This window comes from Babylonia areolata, chromosome 4, assembly GCF_041734735.1.
Source record: "Babylonia areolata isolate BAREFJ2019XMU chromosome 4, ASM4173473v1, whole genome shotgun sequence".
In the NCBI taxonomy this organism is placed as follows: Eukaryota; Metazoa; Mollusca; class Gastropoda; order Neogastropoda; family Buccinidae; genus Babylonia; species Babylonia areolata.
In genome coordinates, this window is record NC_134879.1 from 39,827,353 (window position 1) to 39,851,322 (window position 23,970).

Genomic DNA, 23,970 nt, shown 5'->3' on the forward strand with positions numbered 1-23,970 from the left:
CCACAACACACCTGTTGCCACCTACATTATATAATCATTGTTACTGCAATACCACAACACACCTGTTGCCACCTACATTATATAATCCTTGTTACTGCAACACCGCAACACACCTGTTGCCACCTACATTATATAATCCTTGTTACTGCAACACCACAACACACCTGTTGTCACCTACATTATATAATTCTTGTTACTGCAACACCACAACACACCTGTTGCCACCTACATTATTTAATCATTGTTACTGCAATACCACAACACACCTGTTGCCACCTACATTATATAATCCTTGTTACTGCAACACAGCAACACACCTGTTGCCACCTACATTATATAATCCTTGTTACTGCAACACCACAACACACCTGTTGCCACCTACATTATATAATCCTTGTTACTGAAACACCACAACACACCTGTTGCCACCTACATTATATAATCCTTGTTACTGAAACACTACAACACACCTGTTGCCACCTACATTATATAATCCTTGTTACTGAAACACTACAACACACCTGTTGCCACCTACATTATATAATCCTTGTTACTGAAACACTACAACACACCGGTTACCACCTACATTATATAATTATTGTTACTAAAACACTACCACACACCTGTTGTCATCTACATTATATAATCCTTGTTACTGAAACACCGCAACACACCTGTTGCCACCTACATTATATAATCATTGTTACTGAAACACCACAACACACCTGTTGCCACCTACATTATATAATCCTTGTTACTGAAACACCACAACACACCTGTTGCCACCTATATTATATAATCATTGTTACTGAAACACTACAACACACCTGTTGCCACCTACACTGTACAATCCTTGTTACTGAAACACTACAACACACCTGTTGCCACCTACATTATATAATCTTGTTACTGAAACACCAAAACACACCTGTTGCCACCTACATTATATAATCATTGTTACTGAAACACCACAACACACCTGTTGCCACCTAACATTGTACAATCCTTGTTTCTGCAACACCACAACACACCTGTCTCACCTGCTACCTACACTATACAATCATTGTCACTGCAACACCTGTTGCCACCTACACACACCTGTCTCACCTCTTGCTACATAAATTTTATCACTGTTCCTACAACACCACAACACACACCTGTCTCACCTGTTGCCACCTACATTATATATAATCACTGTAATTGCAACACAACAACATGGAACAGTCTCACCAAGTTATGAGACTTGTTGGGCCTACAGTTTTGTGAACCACCCACAGAAATATGAAGTTGGCATTACATGTTCTTAAACTTAAAGAGTGCCAACAAAGTCAGTACTTTACTTTTTTTTTTTTTTACTTTTAACCTTTATTTTTTTAATACCATCTGTAAATCACACACACACACACACACACACACACACACACACACACACACACACACACACACACACACACACCACTTACTAGTTGGGAATGTAGACCTGTTTCAACTTGCTCTCTGCTTCTGCTGCCTTGATACGTTTCTGCACACAGTCACAGTGTACCACATCACTTCACTATCCACCATCCTCTCAATTCGTGTGATTAGCTGAGAGAGAGAGAGAAACTGTCAGACAATGAGAGAGAAAGGGGTTGTAAGCCCACGATTTCTCGCAATCCCGCGATGTCACTTTGAGAGACTGATTGCAAGAAATTGTGGTCGTTCTCCTCCCACGTTTTCTCTCAATTGCGAGAAGTTGTGGTGGGTGCTCCCACGATTTCTCACAATGTGTGAGAAATCATGGGAAGCCCCCCTTATTTTTATCCAAAACATTTTCTTATCCAAAATATTTTCTTTGTCATCAGACTTGGTTTCTTGTCTTTCCCAATGCAAATCTACAAGAAAAATGAGAGAGATATAAAGAAACAAGAAATGGGGGAAATGATAACGACGATCATGATAATGACAGTGGCGTTAGCGAAGACATCAACTATAAATGGAGAAGGTGATTGCACAGTACTGGTTTTAAAAAAAAAAGTGTGAATGTATGTGTATGTCAGTCAGTCAGTCAGTCAGTCAGCGTGCGTGCGTGCATGCGTGTGTGTGTGTGTGTTTCCTTATGTGTGTGTACTTGGTTGGCTGTTTGGGTTATAGACAGAGCTAACAGATCAGTTGAAGATGCCATCAGCATAGGTCTCTACCACGTCTTCAGACATCTCAAAAATCCTAACAGCTATGCCAGGATCCTTTTCATTGACTACAGCTCTGCATTCAACACAACAGTACCATCAATACTATGTTTCAAATTTAAAGACCTCTTGCTGCCTGAATCAATTTGTGCAGGAATCCTAGATTTTCTAAAATGCAGACCACAAGTTGTTCACGTTGGTGACCTCACCTCCTCCACATGCATTCTCAACATAGGCGCCCTACAGGGATGTGCTCTATCCCCACTGTTGTACTCACTAATCACTCATGACTGTGCTGTGCAACTCAATATGAATTAACGCCATGGTCAAGTTTGCCGACAATACTACTCTAGAAGGGCTGATTACGAACAGTGATGAGTCAAAATATAGGGCTGAAGTACTAGAACTTGTCAGTTGGCATGATCAAAACAACTCAGAACTCAACGTATCAAACACAAAATAATTAATTTTAGATTTCAGAAAGACCAGATCTGACCCCTTACCACTTGTCATTAAAGACAAGAAAGTAGAGATCATCAGCGAATTTAAATTTCTAGGACTGATCATTTCCAATGGTTTGAAATGGGAGAAAAATAAGGGAAAAAAATGGTTAAGAAAGCACAACAGCACCTGTACTTTCCTTGGCACCTCAAAAAGTTCAGAATTAAAAAAGAAATCATGGTTGATTTCTTCCGAGCAGCCACTGAAAGTGTGTTAATCTTTGCTATCACTCTTTTGTACCGAAACATTTCCAACTCCAAGGCAGAAGTGACAGCCCTGAACAGAATCATAAAAACTGCCACCAAGATTACCGGGGCTGATCTACCTTTTCTGAATGACATATATCATAAGCGGCTACTCAAAAAAAGCAAAATCAATTAACCAGGACAAATCACATCCAGTTTTTGGGATTTTCGAGATGTTTCCCTCTGGTCGACTGTACAAAAAGTATAAGGACGAAAACCAATCGCTTCTCCAATAGCTTTTTCCAAAAAGCAGTCAATGCCCTGTCTCTCGAACAACTCCAGTATGATTAATAAAACTGTGCAATCAACAACCATCTACATGAAGATCAAGTCATCAGCCCCATCTATATGTAATATGCGGCTTCTGTTCAAACGTGTGTGTGTGTGTGTGTGTGTGTGTGTGTGTGTGTGTGCGAGTGTGCACATGGTCTTGTATTGATATGCACATGTATGTATCCTAAATTCAACTGTATTTGTGTTTGTGTATGATTTTCGATTTATGTTTGTACCTTTTTATGTACTATCCCCCCCCAATATTCCTTGTGACCCCAGTACACTTGGCAATAAAGATTTATTCATTCATTCTTTCATTTATTTGGTCTTCTTTGACTGTTTTAAAATATTTTCATGTTCTAAGTGTCTTCTAATCTTTTTCTATGAAACTGAGTATCTATTTGCAGTGCAATCTTGCATGCAAAAGGATGCTGACACAAACAGATGAACAAATGAGCAAGCGTGAAATGAAGAATATTCTAAATAAATGTGACAAAAAAGGTTGCATCACAACAAACATCAAAACTATTTGGTCCAGTTTTCACGTGCCCTAAGTGAGGGCAAAGCATTGTGAAACACCTTTTTTGCTGTTACATTCATGTAAAAAGTTGAATCATTTTGATGTTATTCCCAACATCCAGGAAAGATTCGGTTCAAGTCATGTTATGTTATGTTATGTTATGTTATGTTATGTTATGTTATGTTATGTTATGTTATATCATGTTCCTGTTTGAGTTATACACATTGCCCGAATTTTTTGTTTTGCTGTTGATTCCAATGTTGAATCTGAGGTCCTATTGTATTATATTATATTATATTATATTATATTATATTATATTATATTATATTATAAATCATGTCAAATCATATATTTCTGTTTGAGTTATACACACTGCCTGAATTTCGTTGTTTGCCATTGATTCCGATGTTGAATCTGAGGTCAATGCACTGCAGTGATCCATCTTACATGAAATGCAATAATTAGTTGTGTTTCAGTGTCATCTCTATCTCTCATTTTTCTCTCAGATTTGCATTGGGAGAAGACAAGAAACCAACTCCGACGATAAAAGAAATATCTTTGATAAAAATAAGGGGGACTTCCCACGATTTCCCGACAATAAAAGAAATATCTTTGATAAAAATAAGGGGGACTTCCCACGATTTCTCACACATTTTGCAAAATTGTGGGGGCCCCTCCCACTATTTCTCACAATTGAGAGAAAACATGGGAGGGGAACAACCAGGATTTCTCGCGATTCCAAGATTTCTCTTTTAAGTGAGAGAAATTGTGGGACTGCGAGAAATCGTGGGCTTACAAGGGTGGTAACAGTTTGGAAAATTACGGAATTTCAAAATACTTCGTGAAACCCAAGTTTCAAATTCAGATTAGTAAACTTTGCACTAGTATACCCTCTGTATTTCTGGAAGAATGAAAAACAACTAATACAAGCCTTATATTTTAAATAACAAATATTTCAAGCCTTGTATCATGTTACATGTATTATAATATAAAGAAGTATTTCTGAACATGATGCTTCAGAGTAAAAAAAACAATGACAGTATCAGACAAAATGGGAGGGGGGGCTCGGGGGTGGGGGACCATATTTTGCAGGAATGGTGGCAAAAGGCCCAAATGGTTCCTTCTGAATAAAAACAAGCACAAGGAACAGGTCCCACAGGGGAACTCGCCTTGGGTTTCTTTCTTTCTAGATTCCTTTGGTAAGAGACCTGTATGGGAAGGAAATCGGGTTCGAATGAAGGGCCACCTAGCTGCCTGATAGTGGTACATGTTGATGATCTGTACCCATGCACTGAGCTAGCTGACCCATGGAGCAGTGAGCCAGAAAGTTAGCAAGCTGCATTCTAGAAGAGTTGGTAGGGGGAACATCGTGAACCACACACCACTGCAACCATTTCTTCCATCGAGACACAGTTCCTGACCTCCTTTCTTTGCAGACTAAGGACAGGAGGTTAAAGACCCCCTCGGAAAGAGCCTCAGATACTGAGGCAAACCGAGGGGCTGAAGGCTTCAATTTTGGTGAGGGCAGTTCGGACCGCAGAGCAGCCATGCATGAAGGAGGAGTTACTGAGGACTCAAATGAGAGATCCCCAACGAGGCTGTCTCAGGATGTGATTTGACTTTGAGTTCCAGAGGTGGAACATGTGTCAGGGATTGGAGGTCTGGGTACCAGCCGATCTAATCGAACTGGTGTCAGAGAGACTATCATAGACCGCGTGTCAAATCTTATCCCAAAGAAGTTGGAGGACTGACTTCAGGATAGATCACATTTCTCCTGGTTCGTGAGAAAGCCCAGTTAGAAACACAGGTCCAGAAGTCTGGCCGTGTGCCTCTGGAACAGGGCCTGTGACAAGGCCAGAATGAGCCAGTCGTCCAGGTACACACAGAGATGAATGGATTCCGACATGACCATGGACACCAATTGCTGCACCACCTTGGTTAACAGGAAAGAGGTAATGAAAGACCAAATAGGCAGAGAACTGAACAGTTGTCCCTCCACAAAAAACCTCCAGGTACCGACAGGATACTGGATGAATGAGCATATGTGGAAGGAAGCATCCTTCAGGTCGATAGAGGTAGCCCAATCGCCCTGCTGAATGGTCTCTCAAATCTGTGCCTCCAAGGAGGAATTTGTTGAAGGTAGGCAAGTCCAGGACTGGTCGCCACCCTCGAGAGACCTTTGGAATCATGAACAGGCAGCAGTAGAAATAGAAGCTTACACCTGGGTCTAAGAGGTGTGATATTTCCCCTTTGAGAATGTACGATATCTCGATTTTTAAGACGCTCTCTTGCTCCTTTGAGCTGGGCATGAAAGGAGGAAGAGTGGGTCTTAGACACCAACAGTCCTCCACCCAAGGCAGCATGTACCCCGACTCTAGCAGCGACACAATCCAGTCGTTGAGTCCCAGTGCATGCCACTGTTGTGTGTGCAGAGAGAGACTTCCTACCTGTAGGGGCTGCACAACTGGCGGTGCTGAATCAGGGCCTAGTCATTGGGGGTGATGTCTTTTGGCCTTTGGTACACCCATTGTCATGGCTGGACCTGTGCAGTCTCGGGCCTCTGGCAGTGCTGCTGAATCTGCTGCCTCATCTTGGGCCCTGGGAGGCAGTCCTCTTAAGAGGCAGAGAACCCTGACGGCCTTGGGCGGTATGGGTGGTACAATGCCACCTGCCTGTTCATCTTGGCCCTGTGACTGACAAACTGGGGTGCATACTAGCCGAAGAGGGAGTGCTGCTGTGCCGGGATGGACCACAGAGAGGCCCTTTCCTCTAGAAGGATGTTGGAAAGGCGGAGAAATGCGTCCCATCTGGCCAGCATCTAGTTACAGAATGTGGAATGGGGGAATCCACCCATAGGCGCCAGCCATCTTCTTACCCCATTCCCAAGCATCACTGGCACCATGACCTCCTGGAAGAGAGAAACCCTGCCAAGTCGGAGGGAGGATCAGTCCAACTTGGTTGTCAGTCCCGACGGTAGATGGACAGCCCGGAGCTGCCCGACACACAGAGGCCTACCCCAGCAGTGGTGACTGGCTGGATAGCGGGATTGCCCAATGTACATGGCCACACGTGCAGAATACCCTCCATTGGAGAAACTAGGGTGACTTGGCCTGGGTTGGGCAAATGAGAGGCCCCCTTCCCCACCCTCCTGAGGCCAGGGCCCCAACCCATCCCCCCCACCTGTTCCCCCCAACCCCTCCCCCGCCAAGGGAGGGGGCTCGGCATGGGAAGGAGGAAGAGAAGTAACAACGGCCCCACAGAGACCTTGTCAGCAGGGTGACTGAGATAGCAGTCATGTAAGGAATCCCCTTGTGGGAAGTGTCCCACCCTATGTCCACACTACCCACAGCAGAGTTGCTACTCTATGTGAATCCCCTCACCCGTTGGGACAACTTGGGAGGTGGTGCTCCACCCCGTTTCCCTTTGGTCCACTTCACGACTGGTTTTAAGGGTTGAGCACTGCCTCTGCAATCCGGATCTAAAGATGCATCGCTGCGATCCAAATCGGGAAGAACAATGGGTGCCAAGCCTGGGAAAGGCTCCTGACAAAGCTCTAACCCAGACTCATGGTTCCTTCCATCACAGAATGGCATGTGAGGCATAGTGGACCACACTCTGAACCCAGCAAAATAGCCGTGGCCATCACAGAAAAAGGAAAGATAAGACTGATTGAGAGTAAACAACATATAGCAATTCAAGGGAACAGGGTCGAATCAACAAGAGATAGCACGAGGCTATAAGAACAAGCCACATATGACAAAACAAGCCAAATGAAAATGCTTAAATGCCAATTAAAGTGCAAGACAAGGCAGAGCCTAAAACCTGAAAAGATGGCGTTGACAGCCTAGCCAAAAGGAATGAGTCATCGCTTACATCCGTTAACGGCATTAGATTGGACAGAGCATACTGGACATCACCAGGCATCTTCTCACAGCTACTAGTGTCAGCCACGTGAAATTTTGCCAAACTGGGCAAACCGACAGGCCTAGTTTGCATCAGTCTGACATGATACAGTACATGACACCAAACAAAATTTCTTACTTTTTTCCAGACCAGACTGAAAATGTCCCACACCAAACACAGAAGCATACTGAATATATATAAAAAAAATTGTCTGCTTCACTGCTGATAGAAGAGATCAGTACATATCCCAGTACTGGTGTTCATTTCTTTTTTAAATATTGCTCCATTTATCATCTCAAAAAGCAACATGTTTGAGAAGATATTTTCTATTTTTTCTTCAATTCTCTTTTTGATCTTCAAGAGTTCAAATGTCTTGGGCTTCTCATCATCTGCTTGCCATGAAGCTGATCCATGTAAGAGATGACACTGTGACTCTGACCTTTTGAGAAAGTCTTTTGAGAAAGTCTTCTGTTTTCCCTTTTTTGGTTGTAAACATAATACGGGGTTGACAGTTTTTCAGTTTCATTAGACTATGCTTTGCTAGTTCTGAAGTTGCTTTCGAATTTCAATATTTCTAATTCTGATATTGGATTATGCACAAGAACACCTTGGTAAACCAAACTTCAAACCTGAGATCCTGTAAACTGATAAAATGGACATGCTGAGCAAAGAGGCTGCATGTGAATTTGACTTGAGCAGAATACACAGGTATCCGTGTATGCACAAAATTACTTTCCTGTGCAAACAGTCAATCAATAACGCAGTCCCTGAACAAAATGAATTCTGACCACTTCTTTTGCAGATTTAAACTCTCACAGAACTGACACAGCTATTGATAAAGTGCAGAGTTATTTCCCTTCACATATTCTCCAAGAACAAGAATTTTCGTCATTCCATCAGACAGAGGAGGGAAGAAAAGCACTCTGACGTAGGTAATGTTACTGAATGAGCTGATAAGAAAAGCACAATCAGGATGGAAGATTTCTGTGATATTGTATACTGTCTGTTATCGAACAGTTTGGATCTAAACAAATAGGCAAACAGAACCTGATTCCATTGTAATACAGATGCAGAGTATGGATGGTTTCTCTCTCCTTCACACACACACACACAATGGAATTTGAGGTTTAAAAAAAAAAAAAAAGAAAAGAAAAAGAGAACAAGAATTATAAAGACACAAACAGGCAACACCATGGCAGTCCAATGCATGCACCAACAGAGGTCACACAGCAGAGAACAGACTTTTCTCCCTTTGTTCTTGTTTCGCTGCGGTATGTTGGGCTTGGTCAACCAGTGTGTGACAGTCTCTAGGTTCAAAATGTTCTGATTTGGAGGACTGACAGTATGTACACCAAACACACACACACACACACACAGAACACACACTCAACACACACACATGCAACACATATACACTCGCATACTGATACTGTGATACAAACCACACATCCACACACACACACACACACACACATGCACACACATGCACAGACACACACACACACACACACACACACACACACACACACACACACACATTAACAGACAGTGACTAAATACGAACATTTCCACCAGGACATCCACACAAAAACATCATCACAAATTCACTCACCTGTTGAACATAGCGATCTGTCGTCTTCCACATGTAATAATACTCCACAATGCTCTTTAAGGATTTCCATGGTAACTGCAAACAAAATGGAAACCATCAACCCTGCACAAATCCATTCAGGATCAAAACATGATAAACACAAGAAACAAGTACGATCCACAATCTCTTTCAAATGGGTGATGATATGAATGCAAATTTTAAAAAAACAAAACAAAAAAAACATTCAATTTTCAACAATTCCTTTCAAGTGAGCAGATCCTGAATTTTCATTCTGAGATTTTAGAAACACATAGCAGATTTATGCTAACCCCTAATATGTGCGCGCATGCACAAACTCTTGCTCGCTCTCTTTGACACAATTACATGCATACATACATGTATCGATGAACACATACACCAGCTTTTTTCTTACTTAACCATTACAACAGGATAAGCATAACACACACACACACACACATTCCTCTTTGACAAACACACACACCATTTCCCTTTGACAAGCACAATTAACGTAACTTCAATAACAGAAACATATGAACACACACACAGACCATTTCTCTTTGATACACACAAACACAACCTTCATAGCACCCCACAATGCCCCATGCCCCCCAACCTCCAAACTCCCTTCCCCAACATATATGCAAGTATAATAGTCAGTCCTGTTTGACTATGGCCATCAGAACAGCAGAGGAGGCAACTGCTGTCCCAACTATCTGGGCTAGAATTTGATTATAGTGAAGAGTGTCTTGCTCAAGTTACATCCCCACTATCTCGGCCAAGAGGGTTTCAGGACAGTCTGCGATGGGATGGTTCCCAAAGGCCAACTAGCCCCCAAGACTGGCACTAAAAGGTAGTGTAATCTTGCCTCCTAGTCTTGAGTCACAGTCCTTCACAAAAGACTAAGCTGCAAATGACTTCCTATTGTAATGGAGAAACCACTGATCATACAGCTCTCACTTTGCTGTTGGCCCAACTGTAAGCTTAAGTCAATCTTTGATATAATACAGCAGATCAGTGAAACAAGGTGCACTCACAAAGTCCTGCCGGATGTCGTTGAAGTCCTTGCCATACTTGTCGAGGGCCTCCTCAAAGAGGTTGGCCTCAGAGGCTGACCACTCCTCCATCTCGTCTCGACACAGCACAGGCCCCCCGTCCGGCACCAGGCTGCGGATGGCTTTGGCCCCGTCGTAGTTGTGCTTGTGCAGCGTGTTCATCGCGTGGAACTGTCATAATAATAATAATAATGCATAATACTTGCATGGCGCAAACTCCCCATGTAATGGGCTCTAAGTACCTTGCATGAAACAATACATATCAACAGTACATAATAACAAACCTCTGCACATGAAAAAACAACACATATATGTGTATCTACACACCAAGACAACTGTCCCTGAGGGAGAGCAGCCAGTATTTCACAGAGAAATATGTTGTGACAAAAAAGTTATCAAATGCAATACACTTTCAAGGGGGTGTCAATGCATGCCGACTGATCTATTTGCGCAACATCACATATGCTTTTGAAATTCACTAAATAAATAACCATTCACAAATTGCACTGACGCCTTTACAAAATCCTCACACCAAAGTTCTCGCTTTGACAAAACAGCAATGACAACATACCTACCTCCAAAACTACAATACAGGAACTGACAAGATCAATAAGTCTAAGCAGTGTAAAGAATGAGGGAACTGGGGAAAAGCTAAGAGAACAGGTAGGAAAACATGGGGGGTTGGGGGGGGGGGAAGATGAAGATGTGGGGAAGGAGTGGGGGGGAAAAGCAGGAAGTATATGCTGATACAAGCTCCCAACAAAAGCATGAAAAAATAATCCTTCACAGTATATTACGATTCCTAAAAACCCGTGACATTACTCATTCTATCCCACGGCTACATGCCTGCTACAACTTCCCTAAACCAGCACTACATGAGATCACTGCAGGAAAAACAGGGTGGTTCACTAAAACAGTGAAAATCAATGGAGCATTGTAGGTAAATCAGTCAAAGCTTCGTATCCATGCTTCCGGAATCCGTAAACGACTCAGTTTAGAATGCCAACTGTACCAAGCAAGAATGAACAAAATTAGAATAGGGCGTTGGTACGAGAATACTTTTATCTGGTCCATAGGGGAAGTAATCATGGTATGAGTTAGCTCAAACCTGGACTAGAATGAGTTAATACTGGACACAAAAATCCCCGCCCTCCTCCCACCACTAAGCACTGACCAGAGTGATGTCCCTGGACGCGGCGGCAGCACTCATGTGCAGACTGGGCTGGCGGACAGTGCTGGTGCAGTCCAGGGCACGGGCGAAGGTGCCCACAGAGCGTGCGATCACCAGGAACTGGTCGATCTCCTTCTTGCTCAGGTTGTTGTCTGGGCTCCACTCCAACGTCTCCAGCACCTGCCCGTCTCGCTCGTCCACCTCGCCTGCATGGGCAACAATGCACAAAGAGTAAGGTCAGGGACAACTTTTGGACTGAAATACATCTACACTTACTATAGGTTATTACAGCGGTTACCTGCCCCCCAAATAAACACGCAGCCTATGTGTACAAATATGCTGATACATATTACCATTCAGAATCCAGTTTCACTTTCTCATGAACTATGTCACATCTATATACACACATTCCAATGCACATCACACGCACCCACACACTTGATCATACACAAACACATACAGACACACACACACTCATACCACACCACACCACACCACACCACACCCACACCCACACACACACACACAGAACAGCAGCAGACTCTCAGACTCCCCCAAAACCCTGTATAAATTAAAACCTGGAAGCACTGACCTTCTTTCAACAAAGCCACAATTTCCGCCTGGAACTTTGAGCCCACCCTGATCTCCCCTTTGTCAGCTAACAACGTCTTCTGTTGGGGGTCGTACACCAGTGAATAGAAAAATGTGTCCTGCAAAAACAAACCAAAGGAAGTTAGTTGCTGTTATTTCACGACAGTATTGGAGTAAACACAACTGCTTTAACAAAAAAATTTAACAACCAGTTCTCTGGATGAAAGAGCAGTAAAAAAAAAATTAAAAAAAACAAAACAACAAAACATGCACCACCACCCCCACCAAAAAAAAGGAAAAGAAAAAAAAAAAGCCTATCAATTAGAACACACACACACACACACAGGTGTGTGCAAATGCACACAGAGATGTGAGAGAAGGTATGAAGACAACAGCCTGTCATTTGTTCAACATGTGCCAGCTGATTCACTCTCACTCTCTCAGACCCAAATCCATGGTCAATCAAAGCCTGGACAACGACACAGGTCATCGTCCAGGTAATGTCAACTCAAACACAGCTCCTGTGCACACACACAAAAAAAATAATTTTAAACAAAAAATTCTTTTTTTTCTAAATCATAAAGAAAATCACCAAAATGTCTGTAGGGAAATCTGAACAATACAAAAACAACCCCACCCATATGTTTTGGAAACAAAACAAAAAAAAAAAGAAAAAACACACAAAAAAGTACCACCCCCCCCCCCCCCCCCCCCGCAGCAGGGGTGACCATCCCACTGACCTCTTTGTTGAGGTACGACATGAGGTTCTCCGTCTCGTTGAGCAGAGTGACCACACACTTGCCACGTATGTGTGTGGCCGGAAGGGTCTCCACCTGTCGAGACAAAAACAGTTCTCTGTGCTTCAGCTGGTGCCTCTGCTTCTCTGGTATATCACAGAACGGCTTCGGCTCCCCGTCCTCTGTGCCAGGGTTGCTGTTGCTGTTGCTGCTGTTGTTGTTATTGTTGGTGGTGGCTGTGTTGTTGGTGGCGGTGGTGGTGGTGTTGGTGTTGGCGATGGTGGTGGTGGCAGCGTTGGCATCGTTGCCGTTTCCGCTGCTGTTGCTGTTTGAGTTAGCGTTGCCGTTGCTGTTTTCTGTGCCGTTCTGAGCATCTGGCGTTGGTGCTGAAAGCAAACACAGAAACAGATCACTGTATGAGAAACATGATAGGTCAAAGCAAGTCTGTTCACAGGACTTCCATGACACACAGTCACCTGCGTCAATGTCAAGGAAATCATCCAGATACCCTGGATAATGACAAAACCATGGATGATGACAATGAGTCATGCATGTTTCAGAGATGTTTTTCTGCTGCCCAGTGTACAGATACAACAATAGTAAATCAATGGGAGGGAAGACTGCATGCAGGCCTTTGTTTACTCTTCTAGTCAAGAAAGGAGGAAGATAGATAACAAAAAATATAAGCAATAAAATATGTATGTATGTATGTGTGTGTGTGTGTGTGTGTGTGTGTGTGTGTATATAAGTAGAAAAAAAGCACATGCCACCTCCAAAACGCTGAGTCTTCTCTTTTCAATTTCCTGTCCCTTTCACAACGAGGCAAGCTACAGGAACAGATTTTGACATTTTTAGATTCCATGATTAGTGCCGAAGAATTTCTCGTGTAAAAATACATCAATACAAGAATACATACAGGTTACATTTCACTTGTTCTTAAAATACTAATTGCAACAATAGCTGATGAAAACACTCCATATACCCTGTGGCTTTCTACAAACGTGCACTGACTAGGCTTTGAAGTAATGAATCAATGCATTCACTTTTAAGTCATTTATGTCATAAAGTATATACTGGGTGACCAACCCCCTTCTGATATCCAACAATTAGGACAGCATACAATCCGTACTGCTGCAGGCAACTGCAAAACCCTGCGACAAAACTTTTCCCATATGATCCTGTTTACTTCAGACTGAGTGTGAATAACAAAGAGAAAGCTACAGTTCAAATCCAAGCAATTCAGTTAAAAAATTGTTTCTCTTGACAAACTTCCCTGTTTGTCATTTGTAAAACCTCAGTCATAAATGCATAAAAAGCAGTCAGACCTCATGATAAAGGATAATGCACTGGTGGTGATGCAATGAATTTCCACCAAGATCTTTTTGTGCTGTATCAGAACACACACACACACAGCGAGTACTCACACACACACACACACACACACACACACACACACGCACACACACACAAACACACACACACACACACACACACACACACACACACATAGAGAGTCTGCACACTCTCATACATTATGTGGGTCTTTATTCAGAAAGGAAACAATCATCATCATTATCTCACACACACACACACACACACACACACACACACACACACACACACACACACACTGAGAGTGGAACAGTGTGTGTATGCCAAAGTGAAACAATCACTATCTGTTGTTGTTAGCCTAATTCACACACACAGCCTTCTCTTTTCAATTATCTTCAAGGTATTGTCCTTCCTCATTTTCATGTTGAAATACCATGGAAATATAGTTTTAGTTTTTAAGGAAATTTCGAGCACTGTGAATGTACTTGTTTTGGGCCTTCTATTTACCCACATTCTGTTTACCTTTCTTCTCTTCAGTCAGTGAGAAAAGACAGGTTGTGAGTGCAAGTACACGTCTGCATTTACACATGTGTGTATGTGTACATGTCTGTATACACATCTGCATGTGCACATGCCTATGTAAATGTAGACCTGCACATAAACATGCCTGTATGAACACATGCCAGTATGTAAATACATCATTGCATGAGTGCAAATACTTGTGTGTGCACATATCTGCTTGTACAGGTCTCTGGGTGCAAACAAATACCTGTATGTGCACATATCTGCTTGCACATGTCTCTGACTTAGTGCAAACAAATACCTGGATGTGCACATGTCCGCTTGTACATGTCTCCAACTGAGTGCAAACAAATACCTGGATGTGCACATGACTGCTTGTACATCGTCTCTGGGTGCAAACAAATACCTGGATGTGCATGTGACTGCTTGTACATGTCCCTGACTGGGTGCAAACAAATACCTGGATGTGCACATCTGCTTTTACATGTCTATGACTGAGTGCAAATAAATACCTGGATGTGCACATCTGCTTTTACATGTCTATGACTGAGTGCAAATAAATACCTGGATGTGCACACCTGCTTTTACATGTCTCTGACTGAGTGCAAATAAATACCTGGATGTGCACATCTGCTTTTACATGTCTCTGACTGGGTGCAAATAAATACCTGGATGTGCACATCTGCTTTTACATGTCTCTGACTGGGTGCAAATAAATACCTGGATGTGCACATCTGCTTTTACATGTCTATGACTGGGTGCAAATAAATACCTGGATGTGCACATCTGCTTTTACATGTCTCTGACTGGGTGCAAATAAATACCTGGATGTGCACATCTGCTTTTACATGTCTATGACTGAGTGCAAATAAACACCTGGATGTGCACATCTGCTTTTACATGTCTATGACTGAGTGCAAATAAATACCTGGATGTGCACATCTGCTTTTACACGTCTCTGACTGGGTGCAAATAAATACCTGGATGTGCACATGACTGCTTGTACATATGTCTCTGAGTGCAAACAAATATCTGGATGTGCACAAGTCTGCTTGTACATGTCTCTAAGTACACGTCTGAATGTATATCAATACATGTCTGCATGTATGTCTATCACTCAATGTTTTTTGAAGGGCAAAGGACAGGGAGAAACAGACTGACAATGAGACACAGGGAGAGAAACAGAGATGTAAAAAGGGTAATTTAGACAAAGTGACACCCAGTCAGCCACAGCCAGAGAGAAAAAGAAAGAAAGTGACAGAACAAAACAGAAGATAAGATAAAGAAAGAGACAGAGACAAGGAGATACCATGACCATGACATGGAGAGAGAGGGAAAGAGACAGAGGGAGATCGAGAAAGTGTGCCTGTAGAACAAAAACAAAGAAGTACATGCGCGCACACGTGTGCATGCGGGAATCATCGCGACAGTGAAAAAAACAAAAACAAAACAAAACAAAAAAACAGATGGGAAACAAGCCTACTTTATATATATTTATATAGCACGGTTTGGGAATTGTTTCATAACCTTTGCAGCAATGCAAAGTTTGCTATTGTAACCTTACCTAAGTAAAATCCTCAAGGAAACAAAATATTCAGCTTGATACAGTTCTCATTAGAAACACAAATGTAACATTCAGGAGGTTACCATGACCTTGGCTTGAAACAATGAACCAAGTCCTCCAGAAGAACTATGCTTAATCCTGACAAACCAAACATCACACACACACACACACACACACACAAAACACATACTAGGTATGACAACTGCTCTTATTTCTAACCAAAAAATCTAAAAACAGACAACATCTGCTCTCTTCAAAGAGACAAAATCAGTAAACTGTTGTTCACCCATATCATGACATGTCACTCACTCGCTTCTATCCAGGAAGAATGTGCTGGTCTGTGTTCATAATTTATTTCCAAGTGTTTCCATCCAAATATCTCATGACCTCTTGAAAATTATGTATAAAATAAAACAAAGAAAAATTAAACAAATAACTTATTCCAAACATCTGAGCAGTTCAAACATCATCAGAGCAAAAATGTAAAGGTCAGTTTCTTACATCACCCCAGCATCTCTTTTCAAACGCTGACACTTGGAGGTAATACTTGTCTTACCAGTCCAACAATTGCCTTCAGAAAATAACAACAAAGACTATGCTGAGCAGCTGACACTATGAAAATAACAAACAATCCGAAAAAGAGCCAGAGACAGAGAGAGAAGGGGTTGATCTTTAAGAAGTATCACTGACAGGGAGAAGGAGACGCAGTAAGAGAAACAGAAACATTAATAGAAATAAAAAGGTAAGAGAAGCCTTTGTGAAAAATTGAAGAACAACAAAAGAATTAACTGAGCGCTTTCTCAAGAAAAACCCAGAAAACTTTCTGAACACACAAACCATGAAAGCCTGGACAGCCAAAGACAGAAACAATTTTCAGAAGATGAAATATCCTGTGAAGAAGTCACCACTCAGATAACGTCCACGCAGTCATTCTGTCGCTGTCTGTGTACAGCTGGCTCACATGTCACAACCCGCAGCTCTGACCTGATCTTTCTTTGAATCTTTTCTGTAGTTTTCATGTCTGTCTTCTTCAACTTTATGTGAAATAAAAGAGTGCTTTGGCAATTGTTTACACCATTCAACCTTTAGTCTTGACTTAGCTGCTGTTGAGTTCTGTAAAGTCTTTCTCATCGCAGCTGACTGAATAAGTGCCCAATACATTCTTAATACATCTCTCTCTTTTTTGCTTGAATTCAGACCTTTATTTTTTGCACTGTTGGTCTGTACCACTTTTGTAATAACCCCCAAATTATGGTACAGCACTGAAAATTCTACCCACGACAGTTTTATTATGAGTGCTATCTCATTTTCACCTTCACCAGCATCTCTCTATGAACAGCTTTAATACACTGGGGTTTTTTTTATACAGCTTTATAAATTATAGTAAATTATACAATTACCACTTGTCAATCCATTATACATTTAGTTTTGTTGTCACTCACTCCCTGTCAGTCAATGACACACTCATGTCTGGTCAGTCAGTCATCAATTTAAAAAATCTGTGCATTTGCAAATGGTCATGTTATCGTCTGTGATCCCAATTCAGTATGTGCAACTGTAAAAGACTGGGTCAAAAATGATGAAAATGGAAATAAGCATTAATAACATGCCAGTAAATACCTGGAGATTATTTTTCCATTAAATCCCTGCTGAGACAACATGTAAAAAGAGAATCAAAAGAAAATCAAGGACAAAGAAACTCTCACATATACAGAAAGAGAAACAGGCTCACACAGATGCAGAGAAACGTACTCACATACACAGAGAAACACACTCAGAACACACTTGCATGCAGATACACAGAGAGAAACACACTCATATACAGAGACAGAAAACACTCACATACAGAGAGAGAAACACACTCACATACATGGAGAAACACTCATATACACTGAAAGAGAAATCACAAGACAATCAAATGCAGAGAGAAATACACTCAAATACACAAAGAGGGAAATGCACTCACATACACAGATAAACACATTCACACACACTGAGAGTGAGAAACACTCACATGCACACAGAGAGAAACATATACTGTGACAGACAAGACTCACATACACAGAGAAAAACACATCCCTATAGTGGTATTTTCACTTAGAGAGGAACGCACTTGCATACACAGAGAGAAACACATTCACAGAGAAGCACATTCACAGAGAGAGGAAGACACTCATGATACAGAAACAGAGAAACACACAGGTCTACACAGGTACAGGCAGTGTGAATAATCAAGACACCAGAAGACACTGTGTGTAAGTAGTTCATGGACAGACAAAGCCCACACCCTACAAGCCACAAAGCAGAAAAGCCCAGAGAGAGGTGGAAAGGGAGTAGGTGGGCAGGGAGGGAGGGAGGGAGGAAGGGAGAAAACAGTGGTCAATACTCACATGGTGATTTGGACCCGCTGCCTTTTCTTTCCTGGTCATCTTCCATCTGGTTACCTGCACACACACAAAAACATGGAGGAGTCAGCAACAAGTCAGGGCAATCACCAGGCCAGAAGACTTCATTCAAACAATTAATGTGGAGTGATGGCCGAGAGGTAACATGTCCACCTACGAAGTGAGAGAATCTGAACGCACTGGTTCAAATCACAGTACAGTCACCAATATTTTCTCCCCCTCCACTAGACCTTGAGTGGTGATCTGGACACTTAGTCATTCGGATGAGACGATAAACCAAGGTCCCGTGTGCAGCATGCACTTAGCACACGTGAAAGATCCCACAGCAACAAAAGGGTTGTCCCTGGCAAAATTCTGTAGAAAAATCCACTTCGATAGGAAAAACAAATAAAACTGCACGCATGGGGGAAAAAAAAGAAAAAAGGGTGGCGTTCCTAGTGTAGAGACACGCTCTTCATGGGGTGAGCAGCCCAAATTTCACACAGAGAAATCTGTTGTGACAAAAAAGACAAAATGGAAACACAATCTTACTATTTTTAAGTTCAAACTGCTGCTGTTCTACTTCTAGGTGGTTTTACAACAGCCAACCACAGCGAGTACATACCAACAACCGCACGGGGTTAAGGGTTAAGTCTCCCATATCCTTGAACAGCCATCAGGGGGTGAATTCATATACACCAGTATCTACCCCCCAAAACGGAGCATGGCTGCCTATATGGCAGCGCAAAAATGGTCATTCATGTAAAAGCCCACTCGTGTACATACAAGTGAACGTGGGAGTTGCACCCCACGAACAAAGAAGATATTCACCATATCTAAGGCTCAGCATATGAAGGCAGGACCCAGTCCTATCCTTTGCCCGTTTTAACCTTCCTCAACTTAAGACAGGTACCCCATTCATGCCTGGATGAAGTGAGGAAAATAGGGAGTGAGTGCTTTTCCCAAGGACACGTAACACCTTGCCAAAATGGGGCCTCGAACCCTGATCACTGGTGTACACTGGATCAGAAATCCAACACCTATTCCGCAATGGCGCCTCCAACAGCACAGGGCAAATATCATAAACACACCAATCAGAATACATAATTTCATATGTCCAGTATACATGCAATACAGGCACAAAGAACTTCAATTATTAAGATCTAAATCTGAATGATTCTGTGAGTGTTAATTCCAGACAAAAATCCCATTCCGGCCAGCTATGTTTCAGTTTCTCTCTGATCACCATGTCTAGTTGGTAGTTTGCAGTGCTGACTGTTTCTCCAGCCTGTCAGAATCTGTCCACTGTTCATCAACCCAAAGACCCCTGTTTTAGTTATTTAAACAACTCAACTATTCCTTTGTGTCATGGCACAAAGTGTGTGGACGGAACAAGTGTCTGTGTTGATGCATGTGTTTGGGAGTAACTGAATTTGTATTTGTATTTCTTTTTATCACAACAGATTTCTCTGTGTGAAATTCGGGCTGCTCTCCCCAGGGAGAGCGCGTCGCTTCACTACAGCGCCACCCTTTTTTGTGTGTTTTTTTCCTGCATGCAGTTTTATTTGTTTTTCCAATCGAAAAATGCACACACACACACACACACACACACACACACACACACACAGAGTCTCTCTCTCTCTCTCTCTCTCTCTGTTCCCAAATTTATATACAAAGCGAGAAAGCAAGTTATGTGTGCTGATGGGAAGGTAAGATGGAGAGGGTGGAGGAGCATTGTCAGCCTCCATGGTTACAATGAACATCAGGCTCTCAGCACAACTGCTAAATTCATTTGAGTGTTTTTCTTCCTGCTATTCTTCTTTCTTTTCAATAAACACTGAAGCCCTTCATAGCCAGCTTGTCAGTACTGAACACAAATTAATGGCAATGTTAAAACTTAAAGCTGATATCTATTTTAAACTCACTGAAGTACTGTGAAGGAAGCAATATTTTCTCTTTCAACATTCAAGTACACACACACACACACACACACACACACACACACACACACACACAAGCACACCCACACACACACACACACACACATACACACACACACAGAGTGACAAACATCCTTGCATAAACAGTTAAAACAAAAATGGAAAGTCAAAGAGCATTACTCTGTGTGTGCGCGTGTGTATGTGTGTGTTCTAAAATTTAGTTAAATGCATTTTTTAACCATCAAAACAATCTTAAAAAAATTTAAAAAACTTTTACTACCTTCAGACAAGAGATGAAGCCTCAAAGTGAGGGGTTAAATGTGTGTGTGTGTGTGTGTGTGTGTGTGTGTGTGTGCGTGTGTGTGTGCATCAGTCTTTGTGTCACTCTTGGTGTGTTTGTGTGCAGCTAGAGGAGATCGGGGTGGGGGGTGGGGGGGCTGACAGGTGGGGGGTTGTGTGAGTGTGTTTGTATGTATGTATGTGTGAGTGTGAGTGTCTGTGTGTATGTGTGCATCACTCTTTGTGTCACTGTAAGTGTTACTGTGTACCTTGCGGAGGGATAGAGGGGGGTTGTTGTGTGTGTGTGTGTGTGTGTGTGTGTGTGTGTGTGTGTGTGTAGGGGAGGTGCATGCGCCACACATACATGAACATATGCTCACACACTGTACACTACTGCACCTATGTACTTTTTGCACTGATGCTGTGTCCCCTGATCTGAATGTTTTTCTGTCAACAGATGCAGAAAGGCCATAGAGAAAAACAGACAACACAAAAATCCCACCACACAGGAGACCCATGCAGACAGGAGTGGCAGACAGATACCATGTTTACACACACACACACACACACACACTCTCACATGCAGTGACACACTGTGAGTGAGATGGAGAGAAAGTAAAAACGCTCTCTCTCTCTCTCTCTCTTATTCACACACACACACACACACGCACACGCACACAGAGATGGAGAAAAAGTAAACACACACACACACACACAGACACACATGGACAGAAAGTAAAATTTGAACTCTAAAACACAATGAGATGGACGAAAAGTAAACACACACACACACACATACACACAATGGACAGAAAGTAAAATTCAAACTGGAAAATGTTTTACTGTCAGCCACTAGCCTGTATGACATGGGAATATTCATAGCACTCTATATATCAATATGGTTTTCTTACACTGGACATAGGGAGTGGTGAAGGGCTAGGGAGGGGGGATGGGAGGGGAATGAGAGAGAATGATGGAAGGTACAGTTGCAACAGCCAGAGACACTCCCACACAGACTTCTTCCTCAGCACTCTCTATGTTCACTCATATCATCTCATAATATCATCGTTGATCTACAACAGGACTTAATATGTATACATGTATGACCGTTTTTACCCTGTTTGCATTGGCCGCTTTACTCTGTTTTCAGGGGTGTGCATACTGGGCATGTTTGTAGTTTCCATAACCCACTGAATGCTGACAAGAATTATGCGATATTTCACATCTATTTAATTTTCTGCATGCTTTACGCAGTAAAGGGATTAAGGCACTAGCAAGTCTGCACATGCAGTGACCTGCAAGATAAGAAAAAAAAATAAACCCTTCACCCACCAGGCACCAAAAGAAGGATCAAACCAAGAACCTTCAGCTCTGATCTTTATGCCCATCAGATGGACAGACAAACACAGAAAGAAAGGAAACTGACCAAAAACAAAAGAAAGGGAAAAAATACTGTACATCGCACTGAGAGAAACAGATCAGGACAGACAGACTGACAAGACAGACAAGGAAGGGAAAAAACCGTACACCGCACTGATAGGATAAGATCAGGACAGATAAATGAACAGACAAAAGAGGAAAGAAAACTGTACACCACACTGATACTAGTGATAGGAGTAGATCAGGACAGACAGACAGACAAAGAAAGCAGAAAAAAAAAAATTCTACACTGCACTGATACCGAGTTGTAAGGATAGATCAGGACAGACAGACCGACAAATGAGAAAAGAAACCTGAACACTATTGCACTAAGAAATAGGAAAAGATCAGGACAGACAGATACTGAGACAGGCAGACAGAGGAGGGAGGAAACAACTGTACACTGTACTGATAGGAAAAGAAAAAAACTGTACACCGCACTGATAGGAATACATCAGGAAAGACAGACAAAGGAGGAAAGAAACTGTATACTTCTGCTCTGATAGGAAAAGATCAGGACAGACAGACAGACAGACAGACAAAGAAGTAGAGGAAGAAATACAGTACAATGCACTGACTGGAAAAGATCAGGACAGACAAAGATTAAAAGAAGAACAAAAACTCTACACTGCACTGATAGTGAGTGATAGGAATAGATCAGGACAGACAGACGGAAAAAGGAGAGAAAGGAAAAAAAACCACTACTGCACTAAGTATTAGGAAAAGATCAGGACAGACAGACAGACGGAGGAAACAATTGTACACTGCAATGACGCGAAAAGGTCAGGACAGAGAGAGAGACAGACAAATAGACAGACGACGGAACTGTACACTGCACTGACAGGAAAAGATCAGGACAGACAGACAGACAGACAGACAGACAAATAGACAGATGAGGGAGGAAACAACTGTTCACTGCACTGATAGGAAAAGATCAGGTCAGACAGACAAACGGACGAGGCAGGAAAAACCTGTACAGCTGCACTGATAGGAAAAGATCGGGACAGACAGGGAAACGGACGAGGCAGGAAAAAACTGTACACTGCACTGATAGGAAAAGATCGGGGACAGACAGGCAAACGGACGAGGCAGGAAAAAACTGTACACTGCACTGAGGAGATCGGGACCATACGGACGAGGCAGCAAAAACTGACAACTGCCTCTGATAGAAAAAGATCGGAACACAGACAAATGACGAGGCAGGAAAAAACTGTACACTGCACTGATAGGAAAAGATCGGGACAGACAGACAAACGGACGAGGCAAGAAAAAACTGTACACTGCACTGATAGGAAAAGATCAGGACACAGACAAACGGACCAGGCAGGAAAAAAACTGTACACTGCACTGATAGGAAAAGATTTGGATGGACTGAAACGAGAAAGACAGACAGCCGAGTGAAAAAAAAAAAGGTACAATGCATTGATAGGAAATGATCATCAGGACAGACAGCAAGAAGCACTGACAGACAGCAGTCTTGTGCTTTGCAAATGGCAGGCAGGAAAAAAAACAACAGTGAGACAGACACTGAGAGACAGACTGAGAGAGGGAGAAGCAGGGAGGGAGAGACAGAGAGAGAAATGGGGAGGGGAGGGAGGGAGGAGAGAGACACACACAGAGACAGACACATGGGGAGAGGATGGGAAGGAGAGGGAGAGAGAGAGTGGGGGGGGGGGAGGATGGGGAGGGGAGGAGAGAACAGACTGACAGACTGAGCCAGCCACAGACAAAGACTGGAAAAGCTGGTGTTATGCAAG

The 23,970-nt window shown here is 42.4% G+C and overlaps 1 protein-coding gene across 3 annotated transcripts in view; it reads right to left on the minus strand.

Annotated features, from left to right (window-relative positions):
• The window catches only part of LOC143281171 (metastasis-associated protein MTA3-like), a 56,326-nt gene that overhangs the window by 21,700 nt on the left and 10,656 nt on the right, over positions 1-23,970 (minus strand). For all 3 annotated transcript variants that reach the window (XM_076586200.1, XM_076586199.1, XM_076586201.1), the window contains exons 4-10: positions 18,582-18,635; positions 12,777-13,159; positions 12,038-12,155; positions 11,449-11,651; positions 10,257-10,445; positions 9,223-9,297; positions 1,464-1,522 (exon numbers count right to left, since the gene is read on the minus strand). In XM_076586200.1, the coding sequence (XP_076442315.1) occupies positions 1,464-1,522; positions 9,223-9,297; positions 10,257-10,445; positions 11,449-11,651; positions 12,038-12,155; positions 12,777-13,159; positions 18,582-18,635 (1,081 nt within the window). The remainder of the gene's footprint in view (positions 1-1,463; positions 1,523-9,222; positions 9,298-10,256; positions 10,446-11,448; positions 11,652-12,037; positions 12,156-12,776; positions 13,160-18,581; positions 18,636-23,970) is intronic.